Below are 24326 nucleotides of genomic sequence, written 5' to 3' on the forward strand. Positions count from 1 at the left end.
AAGGGACTCTCAAAAGTCTTCTCCAACACCACAGTTCAAAAACATCAATTCTTTGGCGCTCAGCTTTCTTTTTTCTTTTTTTCAGCTTTCTTTATAGTCCAACTCTCACATCCATACATGACCACTGGAAAAGCCATAGCCTTGACTAGACGGACCTTTGTTGACAAAGTAATGTCTCTGCTTTTTAATATGCTGTTTATGTTGGTCATAACTTTCCTTCCAAGGAGTTAAGTGTCTTTTAATTTCATGGCTGCAATCACCATCTGCAGTGATTTTGGAGCCCAGAAAAATAAAGTCAGCCACTATTTCCACTGTTTCCCCATCTATTTGCCATGAAGTGATGGGACTGGATGCCATGCTCTTAGTTTTCTGAATGTTGAGCTTTAAGCCAACTTTTTCACTCTCCACTTTCACTTTCATCAGGAGGCTCTTTAGTTCCTCTTCACTTTCTGCCATAAGGGTGGTGTCATCTGCATATCTGAGGTTATTGATATTTCTCCCAGCAATCTTGATTCCAGCTTGTGCTTCCTCCAGCCCAGCGTTTCTCATGATGTACTCTGCATATATGTTAAATAAGCAAGGTGACAATATACAGCCTTGACGTACTCCTTTTCCTATTTAGAACCAGTCTGTTGTTCCGTGTCCAGTTCTAATTGTTGCTTCCTGACCTGCATACAGGTTTCTCAAGAGGCAGGTCAGGTGGTCTGGTATTCCCATCTCTTTCAGAATTTTCCACAGTTTATTGCATGTTTTGGCACTTTCCAATTAGTAGGTGATCAGTGAATATTCAATAATGCAGAAATGGGTAACCATCTGTGTACAGACTCTTACAGCTGAAAGAAGATGTACAGGATGCTTAGGCTGATCTGACATCAGTGGAAATTTTATTCTCCAGTGAGTGATGGGGAATTTGCCACCTCCAGAGACAGCCACTGGACCACAAGCCCTTGTTCAGTTGCTTGTTGGACAGGTCTGGAAGCCAGGTGCCTGTTTTGGGGTGCACACCACCACTCCCCTGTACGTTAATCCTGGTCTTTATTGAGGAGACTCACAGACTGCCTTCTCTTTCTTGTGCATATTGGACCTGTGGATATTTCGCCTAAGGCAGGACCTGTGAAATGATCACAGGAGCTAATGGTGGAGGTGGTGGTGGTGGTTTAGTCACTAAGTCGTGTCCAACTCTTGTGACTCCATCGACTGTAGTCTGCTGTCCATGGGGTTTCCCAGTCAAGAATATTGGAATGGGTTGCAATTTCCTATTCCAGGAGATCTTCCTGACCTAAGAATCGAACCTGTGTCTCCTGCATAAGTGGGCGGATTCTTTACCATCAGGCCACCAGGTAAATCCTATAGGAGCTAGCGAGTGATGCCAGTTAGTGACGGAGGTCAGATGGGAGTAATGGGAGGCAGTGGGCACTATGGAAAATGAGATGTGCCCCATCTAAATTGGGCAGTCCTACTCAGTACCAGCTGATCGTTGCCATGTGAGCTCAGCTTGGCCAGCTACTGAGATGTTTTAAGAAAGGCTGAAAATCTGATTTTGGGTATAAAATCTTCAAGTTTTAAATATTAGAAGTGAATGACAATACCATAAAATACAGTGTGGACCCCAAACCAACCAAGCAAACAAAACATGATGTGGACCATGGGGGACTTTCTGGCTGTCTTGTGTTGAACCATAAGTTACTCACTGCTTCCCCCAAGACTTCTATTCCCTTGGGCTGGGCAGCCCCATCCACTTCTGGCCATGTTTTTATTTTATTTTTTAATATTTATTTGTTTGGCTGCATCGGTTCCTAGTTGTGGCGCACAGGATCTTTATCGCATCATGCGGGATCTTTTGCTGCTGTGCATGCCTTCTCTAGTTGTGGCACGTGGGATCCGGAGTGCTCAGGATTCAGTAGTTGCAGTGAACAGGTTTAGTCGCTCCACAGAATGTAAGGTCTTAGTTCCTAGACCAGGGATTGAACCCACGTCCCCTGCATTGCAAGGTGGATTCTTAACCACCGGGCCACCAGGGAAGTCCCTCAAGCCAGGTTTGTGTGTGTTGGCTCCCAGAATTCCCTTCATGGTGTTCAGCTCGTCTACGTGCCTTTGAACATTGGGAAGCTCCTTCTCAGCTCATGTCTGCCCTCCTCAGCGAGTGAACTCCTGCTCATCCTTGGAGATTCAAATCAATTGCCTCCTACTTTGCAGAGCCTTTCCTGATAACCCCAGCCAGAATAGCTCATCCATTTTCTAGCTGTGTGGGATTCGGTAGGTTAATTAGTCTCTCTGTGCAACCCCAGCCAGAATAGCTCATCCATTTTCTAGCTGTGTGGGATTCGGTAGGTTAATTAGTCTCTCTGTGCCTCAATTTCCTTATCTGAAATAGGGATCAGAATAGTACCTGGTCTCATTAGGTCATCAGAAGGATCAGGTTAATTTATAGGTAGATGACACCATGACAGACCAGTAGACGTGGTGTTTCCTAGAAGGCAGAGCTGATTCTTGATCCATCTCTGAACCAGGACTCATTACAGGGCAGGTTTCACTGTTTGATTCCTTGAGGAAGTAGGGAAAAGTAAATAGGTGGTCCCTTAGCTCCTAGTGAGTTCCTGTCGTCATGATGATACAGCATGGTTGTGAATTCAACTCCTCTGAGCTCCTTACTTTTAAAAAGGAGTATCTATCTAAGTGGCTAAAACACTGAGCATGCCAAGTTCTGGCAGAGAAACTGGATCACTCATAGATGGCTGGAGGGGATGAAAAATGGTACAGCCACTCTGGAAAACAGTTTGACAGTTTCTTATAAAACTAAACATGTAATTACTGTACAACCCAGCAGTTGTACTCTTGGGCATTTACTCCAGAGAAATGAAAACTCATGTTCACACAAAAACCTGTGCGTGAATGTATTAGCCCCAGGCTGGAGACAACTTAGACGTTCTTCAGTGAGTGAATGAATAAGCAAACTGGGGCACATCCATAAAGTGGGGGTTGTTGTTGTTGTTCAGTCATGTCCAACTCTTTGTGTCCCCATGGACTGTAGCCCGTCAAGCTTCTCTGTCCACGGGATTCTCCAGGCAAGAATACTGGAGTGGGTTGCCAGGCCCTCCTCCAGGGGATCTTCCCGACCCAGGGATAGAACCTGCATCTCTTAGGTCTCCTGCTTTGGCAGGCAGGTTCCTTACCAATAGCACAGCTGGGGAGCATCATGTCTTAGTCACAGTGTAGGTGATCTTCTTCGCCACACTGGAGCTTCTCTTCAGTTGCCTCATGGGGGCTTAGTTGCCCTGTGGCATGCGGGATCTTAGTCCCCCAACCAGGGATCAAACCTGCGTCCCCTGCATTGGAAGGTGGATTCTTAACCACTGGACTCTTCAGAATGAGGTTCCCAAAGAGCTTGTGTTTCTGTAGGTTATATCTGTCCATATTTACCAAGTTATAAATTAATACAGAGACATTTAAAATACAGTACTCGCTCCTTTAAAAATAACAATAAACCCCTTCCATGTTATAACAATAAACTCCCGTATGTGAGTAACAATAGAACGACCTTATATGAAATTATAATATGACCACCAAAAGTAAGGATTATTGTATGACTGTGTTGGAGGTGTTAACTAACAGTTGTAATCATATTGCAATATATAAGTATGTCAAATCAACACGGTTGTACAGTTGAAACTTACAAAATGTTATAGGTCAGTCATATCTCAGTTAAAAAGAAATAAGGAAGGAAGACAATAAAATGGGGGGGGAGCATTTGGAAGGTGGGACTGGGTGACGTCATCAGATCGGAGTTTTGAGTGTGACGCCTGTCCATCTGTGTCTCTCCCGCTCCCTGCCACAGGCCCCAGCATGCCGCCCCAGCCCCGTAGGAGCCCGCATGCTGCCCCGGCCCCTGGCGCGCCGCGCTAGCCCCCAGCCAGGGCGCAGGGAGGCGCGGAGGCCATGGCCAGCCACGTGGACCTGCTGACCGAACTGCAGCTGCTGGAGAAGGTGCCCACGTTGGAGCGGCTGCGTGCAGCCCAGAAGCGCCGGGCTCAGCAGCTGAAGAAGTGGGCGCAGTATGAGCAGGACCTGCAGCATCGCAAGCGCAAGCATGAGCGGAAGCGCAGCACGGGCGGCAGGCGAAAGAAGGTGTCCTTCGAGGCCAGCGTGGCCCTCCTGGAGGCCTCGCTTAGGAACGACGCTGAAGAAGGTAGGCCACTCATGGGCCTGGTTGGTGGGTGGCCTCCTGGGCCTCTTGGATTCTGGGTTCTGTGCCGTGGAGGGGAGAGCAGGGTGGGTCTGGCCCTCCTCGCCCACCTTTGGGCAGCCCCAGGCATCTTAGGAGGTGGATGTTCCTAGGAAAGGTGCTGGAATATGAGACTTTTTTTTTAGACAATAATGCCAGCCTTTGGCTAATACATACTTATTTTCCTTCCCTCACACTAATATTGACTGCCAGCCTATGTCTTGTGTATTACAATTCCAGATACAGTGGTAAACCAATTGGATCTGGTTTCTCTCCTCCAGGAGCTCAGTACTCAGAGGACCCTGCATTTCCTAAGCCCCTTCTCTGTGCCCCAGAACTGGTCCCTTTTATTGGGTCTTCACTGCAGAGGTAGATGGGTTAGACAGGTGGAAAACAGCATAAGTATGCTCTGAGGTTAGATGACCTGGGTCTCAAACTGGTTTTGTCAGTTATTCCCTCAGTGACCCTGGCAAGTAGGCAAGTCTCTTCAGCTCCCTGTACCTTAGTGTCTGCTTCTGTAAAATGGGGCTAATAATAGCATCCACCTCCAGGGCTTGCTCTGAGCATTAAAATAGAGAATACCTGTAAGTTCTTGACATTGTCCCTCATACTGTGTGAGTGATTAGTATGTTTTATTTTATTATATTATTACTATGTTTTATTATATACATTTATATAAAATTATGATTATATAAAAGTATATTTATATAAAGAGTGTCCAGAAAGTCTAGAAATAGACAGATGTACACAACGTTGTCTGGGACATTTCCAGTCTGTAAAGCAGAAGAATAAATAAATATGAACACATACATACATTCGTATAATCTGTTTCCAGATTTTTTGGATACCCTGTACTTGTTATGTTTTATTTAATTATGTTATCATGATTATATGTCCTATTATCCAGATATCATAATACCCAAGAGGCAGGTATAATAATACCCATTTTACAGATGGGGAAACTGAGACCAGTGAGGTTCAGAAACTTGAGCAAGGGAGGAGAGCTGGGATCAGAACTCCCAGAATCCAGGCTCTTGTCCCTGTGGCTTCACAGCCTTGTGGCAGCTATAAGTTGTAAGAGTGAAAGGAGGATCTGTGGTTTGGCCGAAGCCCTCTTCCTTGAGCATGCTCTGAGGGCTCATGCCTGCTCTCTGTGCAGCTGAGATGTGTTGCCTTTGGTAGGTGCTGGTGCCTCCCTGAATATGAATCCCTTCTGCCTGTCCTTGGAGGGACCCAGCCGTGTTTCTTGGGTCCCTCTGGTCTCCTGCCTTCCCACATCCTCCAGACAGTTGGTGCTAAAGCAGCCAATGAAAGAACGGAGGGGTGGAGGCACTTACCACACTGGTGGGTATTAGGGCTTATGTTTGTTGCCCCTTAGATTCTAGAACTCTCTGAGAAGCACAGGTCCCTTTCTGGCCTGGTAACAGAGCGCCCTGGGATTGAGCAGAGAGGCGTCCCCAGAACCCCTCAGCTGCAAACAACGCAGCCAGAACCCGGGGTGAGCAGCCCCTGTGAGAGAGGCCTGAAGTCTCAGGCTTGGGGGACGCTGCCCTGTGGGGCTCCTTCCTACATGTCATTTACCGGGTGACTCGGCAGGTCCCTCCCACTCAGTGGGCGGTACATCATGATGTGTGATTTTGTCGTGGGCGACGGTGCATCAGCCCTCCTTTTCCACTCGTCTTCCATTCCCTTCTCCCCTGAGCCCCGTTTCCCTTTGCGGAAGAGGCTTTTCAGAGGTTCTGTGAGCTGACAATGGGCTGCTGCAGAGCATCCACGCACCGTCCACCACCCCGCCCTGGTGCACTCCCACCCCTCCAGGTCAGAAAGAGTGCTGGGCTTGGGTCCAAGGTTCAGAGGCCCCTCGGTCCTTCGGTCCTGTATGTGACCTTGAAGAGCTTGTTTCACCTCCCTGGGTTCAGTTTCTTCATCTATAAAAGGGGTTTTGAATACTTGCCCTCAAGGCGGTGTGGCAAGAATCAGACAAGATCCCAGATGTCACAGCTCTTTGAAAAGGGACCCTGAACCCTGCACCAGTAGGGTGATCATTTTAACACATTTTCCCACTGTGTGTGTGTGTGTGTGTGTTAAACAGACTTTAGTGTTTTTAAGAATGCAAATACATGCTTCTTATACAAATCAAACAACATAGAGTTATAAAAGTCCTTTCCTTCCTCCCTCCCTCCTTTCCTTACTTCCATGATTGATGTATTTCCTTCCACAATTGATATATTTCCTTCCAGGCATTTTTCTCATTTACCTGTGTGTTTGTAGACTTGACGAACTATAGAGCTAGTTTCCGACTTTTGTTTGCTTTGTTTTTTATGTAACTGGTACATACTAGATACATTATTCTGTAGGGTTTTTTTTTTCACTCAATAATATATCTTGGAGGTGTTTTCATGCCAGTACAATGGAATAATATATCTGCATTCTTTTTAACTGCTTCATAGTATTCCGCAGGGAGAAGGCAATGGCATCCCACTCCAGTACTGTTGCCCGGAAAATCCCATGGATGGAGGAGCCTGGAAGGCTGCAGTCCATGGGGTCGCTAAGAGTCAGACACGACTGAGTGACCTCACTTTCACTTTCCACTTTCATGCATTGGAGAAGGAAATGGCAACCCACTCCAGTGTTCTTGCCTGGAGAATCCCATGGACGGAGAAGCCTGGTAGGCTGCAGTCCATGGGATCGCACAGAGTCGGACAAGACTGGAGCGACTTGGCAGCAGGCAGCAGCAGTATTCCGCAGTATGGATTCACCAGTATTTTTAGCTAGTTTCTTTTTGTTGGCACATAAGTTTTTTTCAGTAGTTTTACTTTTGCCACAGTGAATGTTTTGTGCATACATGCAAATGTTTATCTGGATATTAAATTTGAATGAGAAGAGTGCTAGATCCTTCCCCCTCCGCCCCTGACTGGTTCCCTGGCTCTGGGCAGAGCCAAGTGAGAGTGGAGGGCCAGAGCACTGTGCCCTGTGGCCTCGCTTTTGGGGTGTGTTGAGAGGTGTCCCTGGGGACCACAGGTGTCTGGGTTTTAAGCGGGGTGTGGAAGCTGCTAGCAGGCGTTCTCACCAGACTATGCTCAGCTTTCTGGCAGCACAACTGAGCCTGATGCTCCCAGCTGACTGGGATAGCTTCTGTGTGCTGGTGGGGCTGCCGGTGGGGTGGCTGCTGGGGCATTAGCTCCCAGTGGGATGGGAGTGTGGGGTGGCAGCTCCCCCGCTCCCCTGAGCTCGCAGCAGGGGCTGAGTCAACCTCCTCTGCCTGCCAGGGTGATGTGAGTCATTCCTGGAGTAAGGCAACGCTGAGGAACTCACTTTCTTTCTCTAGCCCTGCATCGCCTGCAGGTTAATGTCCAGACACTAGGGACACTCAGTGGCCTCCTGAGCCCCATTCTCAGCTTCCCACTGCTGGGTATCAGTTCATGCTCCAGCCACCTCCAGCTCTTCTGGCTTCTGCCCCACGCCCTGCATTCTCTTACCTTTCCACCTTGGCATATGTGGTTCCTTCTGTCTAGAACATTCTTCCACTAACTAACTCCTACACCCTTCAGGTTTGGGTTCCCGTGTGACCTTCATGGGGAGCCGTCTCTGATCCCTTTTCTGGACCTTTTCCCCCACCACTTGGTAGAGCAGTAACTCCATACCCAGCTGACATTTACTGAGAGGTGAGAAGCATAGTCTTTGAAGTTAGCTATCCAGGATTCCTCCTCTCAGTTCTGCTGCCTACTAGCTAAGCAACCTGGGAAAGTTCATTAACTTCCTGGTGCCTCAGTTCCCCATCTGTAAAAATGAGGATGCTATAATATGCCTGCTAACCCTGTAAGATTACATTGGGTTGATATATGTGGGAGTGATAAGAAGTGTTTATCATGGATATATAATTTATATCACTTATATGTGGAATCTAAAATATGACACGAATGAACTAATTTACAAAACAGAAACAGATTCACAGACATAGAAAACAAACATGTGATTACCAAGGGGGAAACGGGAGGGGGAGAGATAAATTAGGAGTTTGGAATTAGTGGATTACAAGCTACTGTATATGAAACAGATAAACAACAAGGTCCTACTATATAGCATAGTAAACTGTAATGGAAAAGAAAATGAAAAAATGTATATGTATAACTGAATCACTTTGCTGTATAAAAGAAACTAACACAACAGTATGAATCAACTATTCTTCAGTTTTTGAAATTTAAATGAGAAGTACATATGATGTAAATTGCTACCTTGCATTATCCACTCTTCTACACTTACCCATTCTTCTATTTATGTATTTATTTGGGCTTCCCTGGTAGCTCAACTGGTAAAGGATCCACCTGCAATGCAGGAGACCTGGGTCTGATCCCTGGTTTGGGAAGATCCCCTGGAGGAGGGAACGGCTACTCCCTCCAGTATTCTTGTCTGGAGAATTCATGGACAGAGGAGCCTGGCAGGCTGCAGTCCATGGAGTCGCAGAGAGTTGGACACAGCTGAGAGACTTTCACTGTCACTTATTTATTTGTTTATTTTTGGCTTCACTGCTGCACTCGGGCTCTATCTAGTTGTGGTGAGTGGGGGCTACTCTTTGTTGTGGTGCTGCACCAGCTCTAGGTGCTTGGGCTCAGAAGTCATGGCACACGGGCTTAGTTGCTCCATGGCACGTGGGATCTTCCTGGACCAGGGATCGAACCCATGTTCCCTGCATTGGCAGGTGGGTTCTTAACCTCTGGACCACCAGGGAGATCCATTCTGCAGTATTGATATGCCACTGGTAATCCATTCACCAGATGCTGAACATTTAGATGGTTTCCATTTGGGGTTTTGATGAATAATGCTGCTAAAAACATTTGTATGCAAGTCCTTTTGGGGACATTTGTTTTTATTTCTCTTGGGTAGTTACCTAAGAATGGAATTGCTGGGTCAGATGGTAAATCTATCCCAAAGTTAAGTTTCTTAACTTTTAAGAAACTGCCAAACTGTTTGGCAAAACGGCTTCACCGTTTGACATTCTCAGACCTCATTTTACAGGTGAAATTATACATTGTGTGTTTCCACTGAAGCTCTGAGAGGCTGTGTCACTTGCCAGGATCTCATAGGTTTGAAGTGTCAAACCTGAGACGTGAACCCAGATCTGTGGTCCCTGAAGCCCATGGTTTTAACCACTGGGTGGTCCTGGAACCTCTTGCTTTTGTTTTTTCTAGAACATATGAGAACGATTCACTTGTGGTTCTGATCTGTGTCTCTGTGGGCCTTAAGGCCCCTCGTGTTTTTACTGTCCTCTTGGGCCCTTACTATTGGCGGGGGGGGGGGGTGGTGGCGGTCCCTGGATAACCTTTTCATCCCCACCTGTAACTTCTTTCCATGGCCACATGAGCCAGCCTCTCTTGAAACGACCAAATATTCATGAAGTTGTCAGGGCTTCTGTTCTTCCCTCAGAATGTGTAGGGCTTTCTTTAGGGAAACCCTGAAAAAAACATTGAAGAAAAAGTTGAGTGATTCTTATGCAGCCTGATTTTAACTCTTCAGCTATTATTCTCATGGTAAAGGTTTTCAAGCTTCTTTTTTTAAAGAGTGGAAACTTTTCTTTAAATGAACTGTTGTGCAGAACCCCAATATGTAAAACACATGAAAAACTATTCTGGCTGAGGAGGCGGGGGATGCTGGCTCCTCTTCCCCTTGCCTCCCTCTCTCTGCTCCCCCAAACCTCTCCCCAACCCCCAGGTGCGTTGGCGGACATCTGGGCCCCACACACCGAGCTTCAACCATTGACTCATCTGAAGAAAACGCAGTTTGAACCTTCACTTTTGAATGATTTTGCAAAGGGAAGTTTCTTTTCACTTAATTATAAAAATAATGCATCCTTGTTTGTAGAAAAGTTTAAAGGTACAGAAAAAAATTAAGAAGAAAATAAAATCACTCATCCTTCCACTGAAGAGCAACAGTCATTGCAATATCAAAAAAAATTTTTTTGTTATTGTTCTATCCATCAGAGTCCTGATTGGAAACACAAGATGCTCTCACATAGAGTATTTTGAGTAAAGTTTAATAAAGAAGCAATTTGCAAAGAGTTTAGGGCAATAGTCTTCAAACATTTTGGTCTCAAGGCATGTTTATGTTATTAATAACTGAGAACTCTTAAGAAATCTTATTTACATGAGTTTTATATCAATATTTACCATATAGGAAATTAAAACTGAGGAGTCAAAATAAATGTGTATTCACTGACTAAAACATAAACTTATTAACTGTTGTACTAGTTATTTATTGTTGCATTGCAGATAAGCTCAAAATTTAGAAACTTAAAACAATAAATATTGCGATTTCCCTGGTGGTCCAGTGGCTGACTTTGCTCTCCCAATGTAGGCAGCCTGGGTGTGATGCCTGGTTAGGGAACTAGATCCCTCATGCCACAACCAAGACCTGGCACAGCCAAATAAATTAATTAATTTTAAAAACTATAATAATTAAAAAAAGATACATATTTACTGTCTTACACAGTTTCTGTGAGTCAAGAATCCAGGAGCAGCTTAGCTTACGTGATTCCAGCTCAGGATCTCTCATAAGTTTGCGATCAACTCAGGGTTTAACTGGGAGAAGGCAATGGCAACCCACTCCAGTACTCTTGCCTGGAGAATCCCATGGTCGGAGGAGCCTGGTAGGCTGCAGTCCATGGGGTCGCTAAGGGTCAGACATGACTGAGTGACTTCACTTTCACTTTCATGCATTGAAGAAGGAAATGGCAACCCACTCCAGTGTTCTTGCCTGGAGAATCCCAGGGACGGGGGAGCATGGTGGGCTGCCGTCTATGGGGTCGCACAGAGTCGGACACGAGTGAAGCGACTTAGCAGCAGCAGCAGCAGGGTTTAACTGGGGCTGAAGAATCCACTTCCATGATGGCTTACCCACAAGGCTCTTGGCAGGAGGCCTCAGTTTCTTGCCATGTGAGCCTCTCCCTCGGACTGCTTGAGTTTCCTCTCAACATGGCAGCTGGCTTCCTGCAGAGCTTGGGATCCAAGAGCTAGAGCAAGGAGGGAATCACAGTGCCTCTTACGACCTGCCTTGTAAGCCACATACCATCCTTCTGTCACATTCTGTTCATTAGAAATGATTCACTAAGTCCAGCCTACACTCAAGGCGAAGGGGATTAGACTCCACCTCTTGAAGGGAGGAGCATCTGTGGACATGTTTTAAAACCACCACACACGTTAACATAAATCTTTTTATGAAAAATGATATTTTCAAAACAAAAAAAGTAGTGAGGAGAGTAGCCTAGTTTTATGCTTTTGCAAATCTTTTAAAGGTCTGGCTTAATAGAAGACAGCTAGATCCTTTCATCTGCTTCTGAATTCAATCTGTTGTGGTATGTTATTTTGGTGGAAGTAAATGAAGAAAGTCTTACCTCATACAGATATGGAGTTGGAAAAGGGTGGAAATATTTTAATTGCCTTTTCAGATAGATGTGGGTATTCTTTGAAACTTCAATCAAATACAACAGGTAGTAGTTTCTCGATGGCTAATTGCAATGTGGAATCTGAAACATATCAGTTTTTAGCTTTTCTTATGCTCTTATTGATACATTAAAATCTGTTGGTTTCTCTTATATTTTGAGTGACTATTTTATCCATGCATACTTTTTTTAAATAAACATAATACATTAATCTGTTAGAAAGTATTGGCTCACTTTTTTAGATATGACATCAAAAGCACAAGCAACAGAAGCAAAAGTAAACAAGTAGGACCATATCAAACTAAAAAGCTTCTGTATGGCAAGAGAAGACCACTAAAATGAAGAGACAACCTACAGAATGGGAGATATATTTGCAAACCATATATCAGATAAGGAGTTAATATCTAAAATATATAAAGAACTTTTACAACTCAATAGCCAAAAAGCCAAATAATCCAATTTGAAAAATGGGCAGAGGACCTGAATAGACATTTTTCCAAAGAAGATATAGAAGTAGCCAACAGGTACATGAAAATACACTCAACGTACAAATCATCAGGGAGATGCAAATCAGAGCCATGGTGGGATATCACCTCATAGCTTTTAGGTTGTCTATTCATCAGATAGATGAGAGATTTATCTGTTGGTAAGGATGAGTAGACAAGGGAACTCTGTGCACTGTTGGTGGGAATATAAATTGGCGAAGCCACTATGGAAAACAATATGGAGGTTCCTTTAAGAATTAAAAATAGAGCTTCCATATGATCCAGCAACCTCACTTTTGAGTGATCTGACAGAGATCACTACCTGGGAGAGATATCTGCACAGCAGTATTCGTTGCAGCATTATTCGCTATAGCCTAAATCTTCTTCATGAATGAATGGATTAAAAAATGAGATGTATATCATTTGATCATAAAGAAGAAGGAAATACTGCTATTTGCAATAACATGGATGAACTTTTAGGGCATTATGCTAAGTGAAATGTCAAAGAAAGATAGGTACTATTTGATACTGCCTATATGTGGAATCTAAAAAAACCAAACTCAGAAATGGAGTAGAATGGTTTTTGCTAGGGGCTGGTGAGGGTGGGAGTCAAAGGGTATAAACTTCCAGTTATAAGATGCATAAGCTCTGGGGATCTCACATACAGCAGGGTGACTATAGTTAACAATGCTATATATTTGGAATTTGCTAGGAGAGCAGGTCTTAAATGTTCTCACCACATACGTGTAAAAAGGACAATTTTGGGAGGTGATGGAGAAGTTGGCTAACCTTACTGTGGTAATCATTTTGTAATAAATATGTGAATCAAATCAACACATTGTGCACTTAAGCTTTCACAACATTATATGTCAATTATATCACAGTAAAGCTGGAGTTAAACAGAAAGTATTGGTTCACTGAGTTATGCATATCTTCTAAGTGTTGACACATTTCACTATACAGTATAAAAAATTTTTATTTTCTAACCTATAACAAAATACTGCAAACACCCCCCAAATCACCATACTGTACATTGGAAACTAATACAAAACTGTAAATCAGCTATCGCATATTGGTGCTAAGTGCTCATCACTCATTCATGTCCAACTCTTTGTGGCCCCATGGACCGTAGCCTGCCAGGCTACTCTGTCCATGGGATTTTCCAGGCAAGAATGCTAGAGCGGATTGTCGTTTCCTACTCCAGGGGACCTTCCCGACCTAAGGATTGAATCTGTGTCTCCTGCATTGGCAGATGGATTCTTTACCACCAGTGCCACCTGGGAAGCCCAAACTACTTCAGTAAAAAATTTTATATATTTAACATCTGTCTCACCAGAAGATTCTTCAATTACTGGGAAACTATGAGGTCGTGGCAGTGATACAAGTTTTACAAAATTCTAATTTTTACCTGAAAGCTAAAATTCTGTCATTGGCAATAAACAATATCAGTGAGAAAAATCTCTTTGTCCGTTTTAGAGGAAAAGACTGATAACCATTGTTTGCAAGTCATTCTTTAAGTAAAAATGGTGATCCAGGAAAGAAAGGACTAGCTTAGTACACAACTTAATCCTCAACTAATGTAGATGGAGACAGTGATCCTACTTCATGCATACTTCTCATTTTGACATGCAGAATATTTATAAAAAAACATGTACTCAAGGGTTGCGACATAGTAAGATTAGTACATTTATGGCATCAGCAGGGACATTTAAAAGTGAAACGTATTGATTTTTTTTTTATTGTGGTGTGTGTTTTGTTTTTGTGTTTTTATTAAGACTTTTTTCATAGCAATTTTAGGTTCATGGCAAAATTGAGGGTAAGTTACGGCAATTTCTCATGGACTCCCTGCTCTGCCCCTAACTACCCACAGCCTCCCCCATTATAAACCATCCCCCACTGGAATAGGACATTTACTACAATTGATGAGCATACACTGACACATAATCACCTAAAGTCGGTGGTTTCTAGTTCACTCCTGGTGGTGTACATTTACGGGTTTGGACAAATGTATCCATCATTATGGGCTTCCTTGGTGACTCAGTGGTAAAGAATCTGCCTGCCAATGCAGGAGACATAAGAGACTTGGGTTCAATCCTTGGGTCGGGAAGATCCTCTGGAGAAGGAAATGGCAACCCACTCCAGTATTCTTGCCTGAAAAATCCCATGGACAGAGGAACCTGGTGGGCTACAGTTCATGGGGTTGCAAAAGAGTTGGACATGGTTTAGTGGCTAAACAACAGCAACACGAAGCAATGAGGACCATTGTGATGACTAGAACAGTCTGACGCTACTGGACTCGCTCTGTTAAAGGCGCTTTACCCACTGTTGCTTCTGCACCATCGGTGCAGATGGCAGCACAGTGAAAAAGACGAATAACATCTTATTCGTTATGAAACGAATCGTTTTAACCTGAATTATGAAAATCCTTTTAACCTGAATACCCTGAAAGAGTCTTGGGGACCACTTTGAGGTGCATTCCTTATGCACCAAGGATTGCTGCATAACTCTGGGGCTAGTAAAAGTGGGGGCAATGAGCCCCCCAGGCTTGAAGAGGCCAAGAGACGAGACCCTCCTTACATCTAAGGAGGTATTTTGTGGGGAGGGCTGCCCAACAAGAGCAGTGGCTTCCTCCACCCACCGCAGCTGCACTCCAGTCTTCTGCCCATGCTTCCCATTACCAAACCTAACCAGGAAGCAGAATGCAAGGAAGTCTGTGATGTGGTCCAAGTGGGTTGGCTTCCCCAAGCATGAGAAAGAATGGACCTGGTGGGTGGGGGCGTCACATGGGGCATACTCAACCCAGTTGTCTTCCCTCTATGTATCCACATACAAACACAGAGTGAGGAAGCGTGTGTTTACAAAATAACTTTCACCCTAGCATTCTTCTGCTCAACAAAATTAGGTACCTCCTCTGCACACCTAAGAACCTAAGCAAGTAGTGAGATAAATAAGGGCTGGGATGGGAGGCCATGTATAAGCTAACTTTTGAGTGTGGAGAAAGAGGGGAATCACATGAGAATCTAGACGAAAGGGATAAAAGCGTGGGGTGGGAATGAGCTTGCGGATGGAAAGCAGAGGGGACGCAAAGAGGTAGCCTGGAGGACATTGACCCCAGCAGACTGTGGTAGGACATGTGCATTTAACTGGGTGGAGATGAAAAGCCACTGGTGGGTTTCGACAGGGGGAAGCACGTGATGAGATAAAGATTGTGAAGAGCTTTTGTTGGCTGCTGAGTGGAGAGTAGGCTGTAGGAGTCTACTCCTATGGGAGCATGAGCGGGAACAGGGAGGCCTCATCACAAGCTGTCTCAGGGGCCTAGGTGAGAGCCTGCATGCTGGCCATGGAGATGGAGAAACGATAGAGGTAGAGCTGGTAGGATTTGTGTGTCACGTGATAAAGGGAAGGACACACAGATGACCCTTGGTTTTTGTCTTGGGCTTCTAAGTAGATGATGGTGCCATGTTTTGAGACTGGAAACACTGGGGTAGGAGGGAGATGAGACTTTGGAAAGAATCTAGAGTTCTGCAGTCACCCCAGTTGGCACCATTTTAACATCCAAGTGGTGATCTTGGGATTTAAAAAATTTGGGCATCACCAGCTTAGAAGTGCAACCTTTTTAAAGTGAAGGGATTGTCTGAGGTCATTTAGGAAGCAAAACAGAGCAAAGAAGGGGCCCTAAGAGAAAGCCCCGGGTCACCTGACTAGCTACTTATTCATCTAAGAAGAGAACAAAGGGGACCAAGAACCATCTGGCAGTGAGGAAGAAAAAAAACTAAGATGATGTGACATCTCAGAAGACTAAGGAAGGAAGTATCTTTAGAAGAAAAGTCTATCAGCTGAGTCAAATGTTGCTTAGAGGTCAACTATTTTATTCTGTCTTTATATAGTCTTTGGAAAAGATATTTTAAATGACAACCTCATACATCCTTGTCTGAATGTACCATAATTTATGTAACCACTCTCCTATTATTGGATTTTGAGGTTGTTTCTAATTTTTGCGGACTGTAAATTATGCCATGGTGGTTATTATTGTATAAGAGTATTTGGACACAGCTTTTGATGACTTACATAGGGTAGATTCCCAGAGGGTCAATAGAATTCAAAGAGATAAACACTGCAAAACTTCAGTTTAAACTGCTTTTTTGGTCACCAGAATAATTATTATCAGTTTATACCTTATCTTCATGGCATCCCATCACTTCATGGCAAATAGATGGGGAAACAGTGGCTGACTTTTATTTTTATGGGCTCCAAAATCACTGCAGATGGTGATTGCAGCCATGAAATTAAAAGATGCTTACTCCTTGGAAGGGAAGTTATGACCAACCTAAACAGCATATTAAAAAGCAGAGACATTACTTTGTCAACAAAGGTCCATCTAGTCAAGGCTATGGTTTTTCCAGTTGTCATGTATAGATGTGAGAGTTGGACTGTGAAGAAAGCTAAGCGCCGAAGAACTGATGCTTTTGAACTGTGGTGTTGGAGAAGACTCTTGAGAGTCCCTTGGACTGCAAGGAGATCCAACCAGTCCATCCTAAAGGAGATCAGTCCTGGGTGTTCATTGGAAGGACTGATGTTGAAGCTGAAACCCCAATACTTTGGCCACCTGATGCAAAGAACTGTCTCATTGGAAAAGACCCTGATGCTGAGAAAGATTGAGGGCAGGAGGAGAAGGGGACGACAGAGGGTGAGATGGTTGGATGGCATCACCAACTCAATGAACATGGGTTTGGGTGGACTCCGGGAGTTGGTGATGGACAGGGAGGCCTGGCGTGCTGCGGTTCATGGGATCGCAAAGAGTCGGACATGACTGAGCGACTGAACCGAACCCTTATCAGCAGTGGGTACCAGGCCTGCCTCTGCATTCTCCATCAACACCAGTCTATAGCACTGAAAAGACACTTTGATGATGTATTTGATATATGAAAATTAGTTCTGTGGTCCTCATATGCATGTAATTGAGGTTTTTAAGGTTAAATACCTATATATAAGGGACTTCCCAGGTGGCAGTAGTGGTAAAGAACCTGCCTGCCCATCCGGTAGAAGTAAGAGATGTGTGTTTGATCCCTGGGTCGGGAAGATCTCCTGGAGGAGGGCACAGCTACCCATTGCAGTATTCTTGCCTGGAGAATCCCGTGGACAGAGGAGCCTGGTGGGCTACAGTCCATAGAGTCACAAAGAGTTGGACACAACTGCAGCAACTTAGCACACACAGCATACCTGTCTATAAGCTTACTGGTCATTTCTTCCTTTCTCTGTGCATATTTTTGTCCATTTTCCTACTCTTGTGTTTCTTTTTCTTCTTGATTTTGATGATGGTGTGTATGTTTGTGTGTGGGAAGGACAAGGAAAGGGAAAGAATGAAAACAGAGGAGATGTCGACTCTGGCATGTGTGGAGCAAATATTTCCTGCATTGTGTGTGTGTTTGCTTTAATATTTTGTTTATGGTATATATGCTTTATGCCCTGGAGTCCTTAATTTTAATGTAGTTAAACTATATGATATTTGCTTGTTTCCCAATTATTTTGTTCTCTGCTTTTACCCCTCTAAAACAGGGGTCGGAAAACTATGGCTGGAAAGCCAAATCTTCCCACCATCTGTTTTTGTAAATAAAGTTTTATTGGCACACAGCCATAGCCATTTGTTGACATACTGTCTCTGGATGCTCTCACAGCACAGTGGCAGAGCTGAGGAGTTACAACAGAGACCATAAAGCTTGCAAAGATGGAAGTACTTACCCTCTGGCCCTTTACAGAAAACGTTTGCTGACTCTGGCTCTAATGTGTTTCCTCATCCAGAGATGTATATTACCCTCTCTGTTTTTCTAGATGTTGTGGCCTCATTGAAATCAGTTAAATATGTAATCCTCCTGGAACTCATTTGAGCAGAAAGTAATAACTGAAAAGTCTGCCTATCTCTATTTTGTTTCCAAAGAATTATCAAATGTTCAGAATCTTTCCCTTCCCCATGAGTTTGCCATGCCTCCCTCATACTCGAAACCGTTGTCTGTGAAGAAGGGTGACTTTCCAAACTGTTTATTCTGTTCTAACCTGCTGCTTTTGTGCCAGTTACACACTGTTTTGATCCTTGTAGGTCTATACTATGGCTTAATGTGTGACAGAAAAGTCCTTCTTCATATGACTCTTCCTTTTCAAAATGTTCTTGGATATTTTTGCATGTTTGTGTAATACTGAAGGCCTTTTGGGTTAGTTTTCTGCCCAAAGCTTAAAAATAGATTCCTGCAAAAATTGATTAGTCTTATAAATGGACACAGGGTTTCAGTTTTTCAAAATAAGAGGCGTTCTGGAGATGGATGTTGGTGGACATATTCAATACCACTGAACTGTACACTTAAAAATGGTTGAGATGGTAAATTTTATGTTATACGTGTTTTACCACGATAACAAAAATTGAAAAAAAAAATTATCCAGGAACTAATGGGAGGAGAGAAAGAGACATTATTGTCTGTTGGGTACAGAGGTTCAGTTTGGGAAGATGAAAAAACTTCTGGAGATGGATGATGTGCTGATGGTTGCATAACGTGAATGTGTATAATATCACTGAACTGAACACTAAAAATTGTTGAAGTGGTAAATTTTATGTTATGTATATTTTGCCACAATTAAAAAAATTGTTTTGGGCTAAACTGGTATCTTTGTCATAATGAGTTTTTCCAAGCAGATGAATAGTGCATGTCTCTGTTGGGAAAGTATTCTTTTCTTTCCTTTAGAAAAGCTCTAGGGGTATTTTTTTTCCATGTTAAGTTCTGTTTATTTCTTGAAAGGAGGGCTTTAAGCTTTGTATCAAGCCGCTTTATTGAACGTCTTAGTCTCAGTTTTTCAGTAGGTTCTTTTGGGGTTTTCTATGTAGAAAACTTCATATGCAGATAGTAGGGTTGTCTGTTTATCCAGACACTGTTCATTCCAGGGTTTCAATGAACCTGCCCTGCCTGTATCCCCTCCTCCCATCTCTTCTCCCCCTGACCATTATGAGATATCACTTTGAGATTTGCAGACACATTCTACTTTGTGTCTTTCCTGAAGTCTGATTTGACTCACCCTAAGGTGAATGGCGCTATCAGGTTCCTCATTCAGGTTGAGTCTGTCTGTTAGTATGACCTAAGTTTCCACTGGCTTGTTGGGCAGATATTGAGTTTATGAGAAACTGAAACTCTCAAGTCGGTGTCTCGTTAGTGAACTTACATCTTCCCCATCTGGTCCTTATGTAATTGATTAAAAAAAAAAACCTATTTGTTGAAGTGTATTATTCATACAGCAAAGGGAAAAACTGGTTACATTTTCACATGTTGAGCATCCCTATGTAACCAGCACTCACTTAGATCAAGAGACGAAACAGCAGCAGCACCCCAGCAGCCTTCCTGGACCTACAGGTGATTTTCAACTTTGAAATCAAGGCTCTACATTTATCTTGTTATTTTATTTTATTTTATCAACTGTGCCACGGGACTTGTGGAATCTTAGTTCCCCGACCAGGGGTTGAACCTGGGCTCTCAGCAGTGTAAGCACAGAGTCCTAACTACTGGACTGCCAAGGAAGTCCCAAGCTTGCTGAGTTTTGAGCCCATAATCCACCCGCTCAAATAATTTGGATGTCTTCAATGATAAATTAAGATAAGAGACAAGAAAGCCAACTCAAACTAACACATGTGTACATAAAACTGTCAAAAAGTGTCTCTGAGATGACTGACAACAGTTTGAAGTGTATATCCTACCTTTTTTGGAACTCCAAGAGGAATTATTTCTTCTTCCAATCATGTCCTAGGTTCAACAAGTCTCAGAACTGAATCTCATTGGCTGAGACCGGCTATATACTTACCTTTATGGCTCAGATGGTAAAGAATCTGCCTGCAGTGCAGGAGATCTGGTTTCAGTCCCTGGGTGGGGAAGATCCCCTGGAGAAGGGAATGGCTACCCACTCGAGTATTCTTGCTGGAGAATTCCATGGACAGAGGAGCCTGGTGGGCTACAGTCCAAGAGGTCGCAAAGAGTTGGACATGACTGAGCGACTACTGCTACTGCTATAGCGTATCAAGCTATAAGTGGTCTGATCTGAGCGATATGTTCACCACTGGAGTCAGCTCTTCCCAAAATACATGAACTGGTACTTGTAGGTTTGTTGTACCCACCCCAGGGAAAACTGGAATGCTGTTACAATAAGGAGGGAAAACAGATGTTGGCAAGATCATAGTTAAAAAACGTGTCCACTTCAAATGAAATATTCATCAACAGTTTCTATTCTGTGTTGTTCATAAATGCAATGAGCATTTGCATTCTAGATCAGAAGGGTCCAATAGAACTTTTTTTTTTTAATTGCCGAAATGCCTTGTCCAATATGGCAACTGCTAGTCATATATGGCCAATGAATCCTTAAAAGGTGACTAGTGTGACTAAGGAACTGCTTTGATTTTAGTTAATTTAAAATAATTTAAAATAGTCTAAGTAATCAACTATGGTTAAGCTGTATAGGACAGGACAGCCCTTGACCATTTTGTCAAATCCTTGACAAAAATGTTGAACAGATCATGGCCAAAGACAAGAGCCTGGGAGCACAACCCCAGAGGCTACCTTCATATTAAGGTTTCACGGTCAGTCAGTACCCATTGGGGATATTAGTTTAATTGAAATGAACTTAACTGTACTGTTATTTGTAGTTGGTATCTGGGAACAATGTGGAAGAGGAGGTCTCTCTGGGAATTAAATGATAACAAAACATATAATGAATCAGAGTAAGAGATTCATGCACAAGCATTCATGGAACATGGTCTGGACATCTTCAGCCCAGCACTAGTGGTCTATAGTGAATAAGAGACCCAGCCAGGCCATGTTGGAACTGAGTCTAGTAAAGTCACTTTGAAGAAAGCATAGCACGGTAGATGATATTAGCCTTATATGCTTGGCTAACGTGAGTTTACCCTTGGAAGAAGAAACCACTTGTAGTAGGCTGATAAACCAAGGTGATGCCATTCTGAGAGATTCATCCAATTTGGTTCTGTCCTGGAACCTTCTTAAACCCAACACACCATGGCACTCAACCAGCATTTCTCCTGATCATTGATAAGAAGTTATATGAGATGCTTGTCAAATGCTCAGTGAAGTCTAGACACTTCCTAACGATGGCATTTTTCCGGCTAGCAACCCTGTGGAGGAGATAAATGAAGTAATTTCTAGCATGATTTATTCTTGCTTGGCTTCTGGGAACCAGTGTTTCTCTTCTAATGGAGTGAGAAAATGGTCAGTATTTCTGTCTACGAGACTCAGAGGCTCTTTAAATGCCAAACTCTAAGTCCTTCTCTCAATAGTCACGTACGCCGAAGTACCAAACATGGAGAGGCAGGTTGGGGTTTGGAAAACAGAACAGTGTTCCAGAATCTGCTCAGAGTATTTCATCATCCCATGTATTCATCCCATGATTGTGCCAACAAATAGAGCTGGTCCCACTGCCCCATCCTCTGTCTACCATATTTGATGGAGGAATTTGTGTCTAGAGAAGAGGGGAAGACTAAGACAGGATAAATATGAAACCCACTGAGTCTGGGAAAGGGAAACGATCCCATTGTCACTTACACAGAAAGAGTCAAGTGAAACCTACATCTTGATGGAGGAGTCAGAATTCCCAGTCCCTCAAAAGAAACCCTAGTATACAGGCTTTTTGGCTTAAGAACTCTTTGGGATCCTTGGGCACCACAAAGATAGTACTGATAGTCCTCTGGATGAGTCACCATCAAGAACTGTGCTGTATTGGTTGGCTGTTATTGTATAACAAACTACCCTGAAACAAACCACCTAGCAGCTTAAAATAGCTTATTATTTCTCAATTACTCTTGGGATCGATTGAGCAGTTCTTCCCAGTCTTGCTTGGGTTCATGAGACTGCAGTTAGCTGCCTGGTAAGCCAGTGCTTGGGCTCAGCTGTGATGGCTGGGCTTCTCTCATCCAGTGGGCTTCCTCTAGTGTGGTGGTCTTGGGGTTCCAAGAAGGCGAGCTCAAAGCATTTATCAGACCTTTTCTGGCATCGTGTTTGCTGATGGCTCATTGGCTAAAGGAAGTCACATGGCCAAGTTCAGGGTCACTGTGGGAGGAATCTATATAGCCTGTGGGTCCTAAAAGTTATGATTCATTGAGGGCCATTACTGTTAGAATCTATTCCACATTGTAGACTTCACTTTGCTCTAGACTGGAATTCTAGCAACCCAGTGTGATTACTCTAGGCAAGGATCAAGCACTGTAATTGGCTGTTTATTTCCCTGGAAATATCTGGGATGTATTGGGTAGACCAAACACTGGTACCAGAGTCCTCTATCTGGGAACCATGAGTCCTGGGTTGAGTATACCAAGTATGTGATTGACATGGACTCAAACTGTGTGGCAGTCAGAATTAGCACTGGGGAACAGTGGTTATGCCTATTTAATTGTATTGCTTATTAGCTGCATAGCCATGACAGTGATTTGTGTGATTTCATAATATTATGTTGAACCCCCAGTAATTGGGGTTACAGTCTGGATCGATGTTGAAACAGAAACAGGAACAGAAAAATAATCATCAGCCAGATGGAACAAATTATTAGTTCACAAATATAGTGTGCTCAATAGATAGAATCTTTCAAAATGTGGATGGCATAGGGGAAGCTGAATCAAAGGAGGCTTTTTGTGTGAAAGTTGGGAAGCTTTGCAGAGAGGGAGGCAGACTTCAGAGGTTAAGAACGTGGAGTCGGACAAAACTAACTTTAATCTCTCTTTTGTGACCTTGGGTGAGTTGCCTTAATCTCTTTGTGCTCAAATTCCCCATCTGTAAAGTGGAGAGAATAATGACTGTGGCAGTGGGATTGGAAAGATTCATTGACATGAAGGCTGGACAGTGAGCACAGTCAATGTCACTATTAGCATCATCTACCGTTAGCTTCTCCAACACCACGGTTCAAAAGCATCAATTCTTCGGGGCTCAGCTTTCTTCACAGTCCAACTCTCACATCCATACATGACCACTGGAAAAGCCATAGCCTTGACTAGACAGACCTTTGTTGGCAAAGTAATGTCTCTGCTTACTCTTGAGAGTCCCTTGGACTGCAAGGAGATCCAACCAGTCCATTCTAAAGGAGATCAGTCCTGGGTGTTCTTTGGAAGGAATGATGCTGAAGCTGAACTCCAGTACTTTGGCTACCTCATGCGAAGAGTTGACTCGTTGGAAAAGACTCTGATGCTGGGAGGGATTGGGGGCAGGAGGAGAAGGGGACGACAGAGGATGAGATGGCTGGATGGCATCACTGACTCGGTGGACTCGAGTCTGAGTGAACTCCGGGAGTTGGTGATGGACAGGGAGGCCTGGCGTGCTGCGATTCATGGGGTCGCAAAGAGTCAGACACGACTGAGCGACTGGACTGAACTGAACTGAACCATTAGCTTCAGCTTTTTCTTTCTTTCTTCTGCTCGCCCATACTGCATTAATTACTCTCATTTTCTCTATCTCTGTTTACTCATTGCTAATCTCTTATTAGTCATTTACAAGAGACTATTTTGATTGTAGTCATTTTACAGTTTAGTATAAAAGAGTTACAAAAAAATGTTTTACATTGATTTTCATTGTAAGCCAGTGTCAAGTGGAAGACTTTGACCACCCCACATAGTGTAACACTGAAAACCTGCTTGCATGAGAGAACCCTTTCAAAGTCCCTAAAATGAAAGGACTTGCCCCCTGAAGAACTTCTGTCAGGCCACTGATGGAAACCGTAGCATTCAAGGTGCCCGGGATTTCCTGATTTCTGTGTGTCGTCTCTTAATTTATTTTGCTTGGCTTGAGCCATTTGAATGTTTAAAACCCATCCATAATTACAAAACCCTTTGGAGGGGCCTTAAATTGGTTTCTATACATTTCTTTCTCTAACCTTTTGTAGTTAATATGATCTGTTCCCTTGTTATTAAAAAAAAAAAAAACCTTTAGATTATATCACAAAACTTCCCCCAAGTTCCTTGGCATCTACCATTTTGTCAAGGATAAATGGTGGCCAACCTTCATCTAAATGGGCTCGGTTTCTACATAGTCATTTCTTCCGGCTCATGACTTTCTTCTCCATTTGCTGCCCACGGATGCTGAAAATAACTTGTTTTCTGGCAAGCTTGGGATGAGGTTTCTTATGATTTAATCAGATCCATAATGAAGCTCTCCCAGCT

General features: G+C 43.5%; 1 protein-coding gene across 3 annotated transcripts in view; it reads left to right on the plus strand.

Annotated features, from left to right (window-relative positions):
- The window catches only part of PPP1R16B (protein phosphatase 1 regulatory subunit 16B), a 103413-nt gene that overhangs the window by 26328 nt on the left and 52759 nt on the right, over nucleotides 1-24326 (plus strand). For 2 of the 3 annotated variants that reach the window (XM_055545037.1, XM_055545038.1), the window contains exon 2: nucleotides 3836-4186. In XM_055545037.1, the coding sequence (XP_055401012.1) occupies nucleotides 3937-4186 (250 nt within the window). In that variant the 5' untranslated portion in view covers nucleotides 3836-3936. Of the gene's footprint in view, nucleotides 1-919; nucleotides 1341-3835; nucleotides 4187-24326 lie in introns of those variants that run through there. The other variant, XM_055545041.1, reaches the window with a different exon arrangement.

Source organism: Bubalus kerabau, chromosome 13, assembly GCF_029407905.1.
Source record: "Bubalus kerabau isolate K-KA32 ecotype Philippines breed swamp buffalo chromosome 13, PCC_UOA_SB_1v2, whole genome shotgun sequence".
NCBI lineage: Eukaryota > Metazoa > Chordata > Mammalia > Artiodactyla > Bovidae > Bubalus > Bubalus kerabau.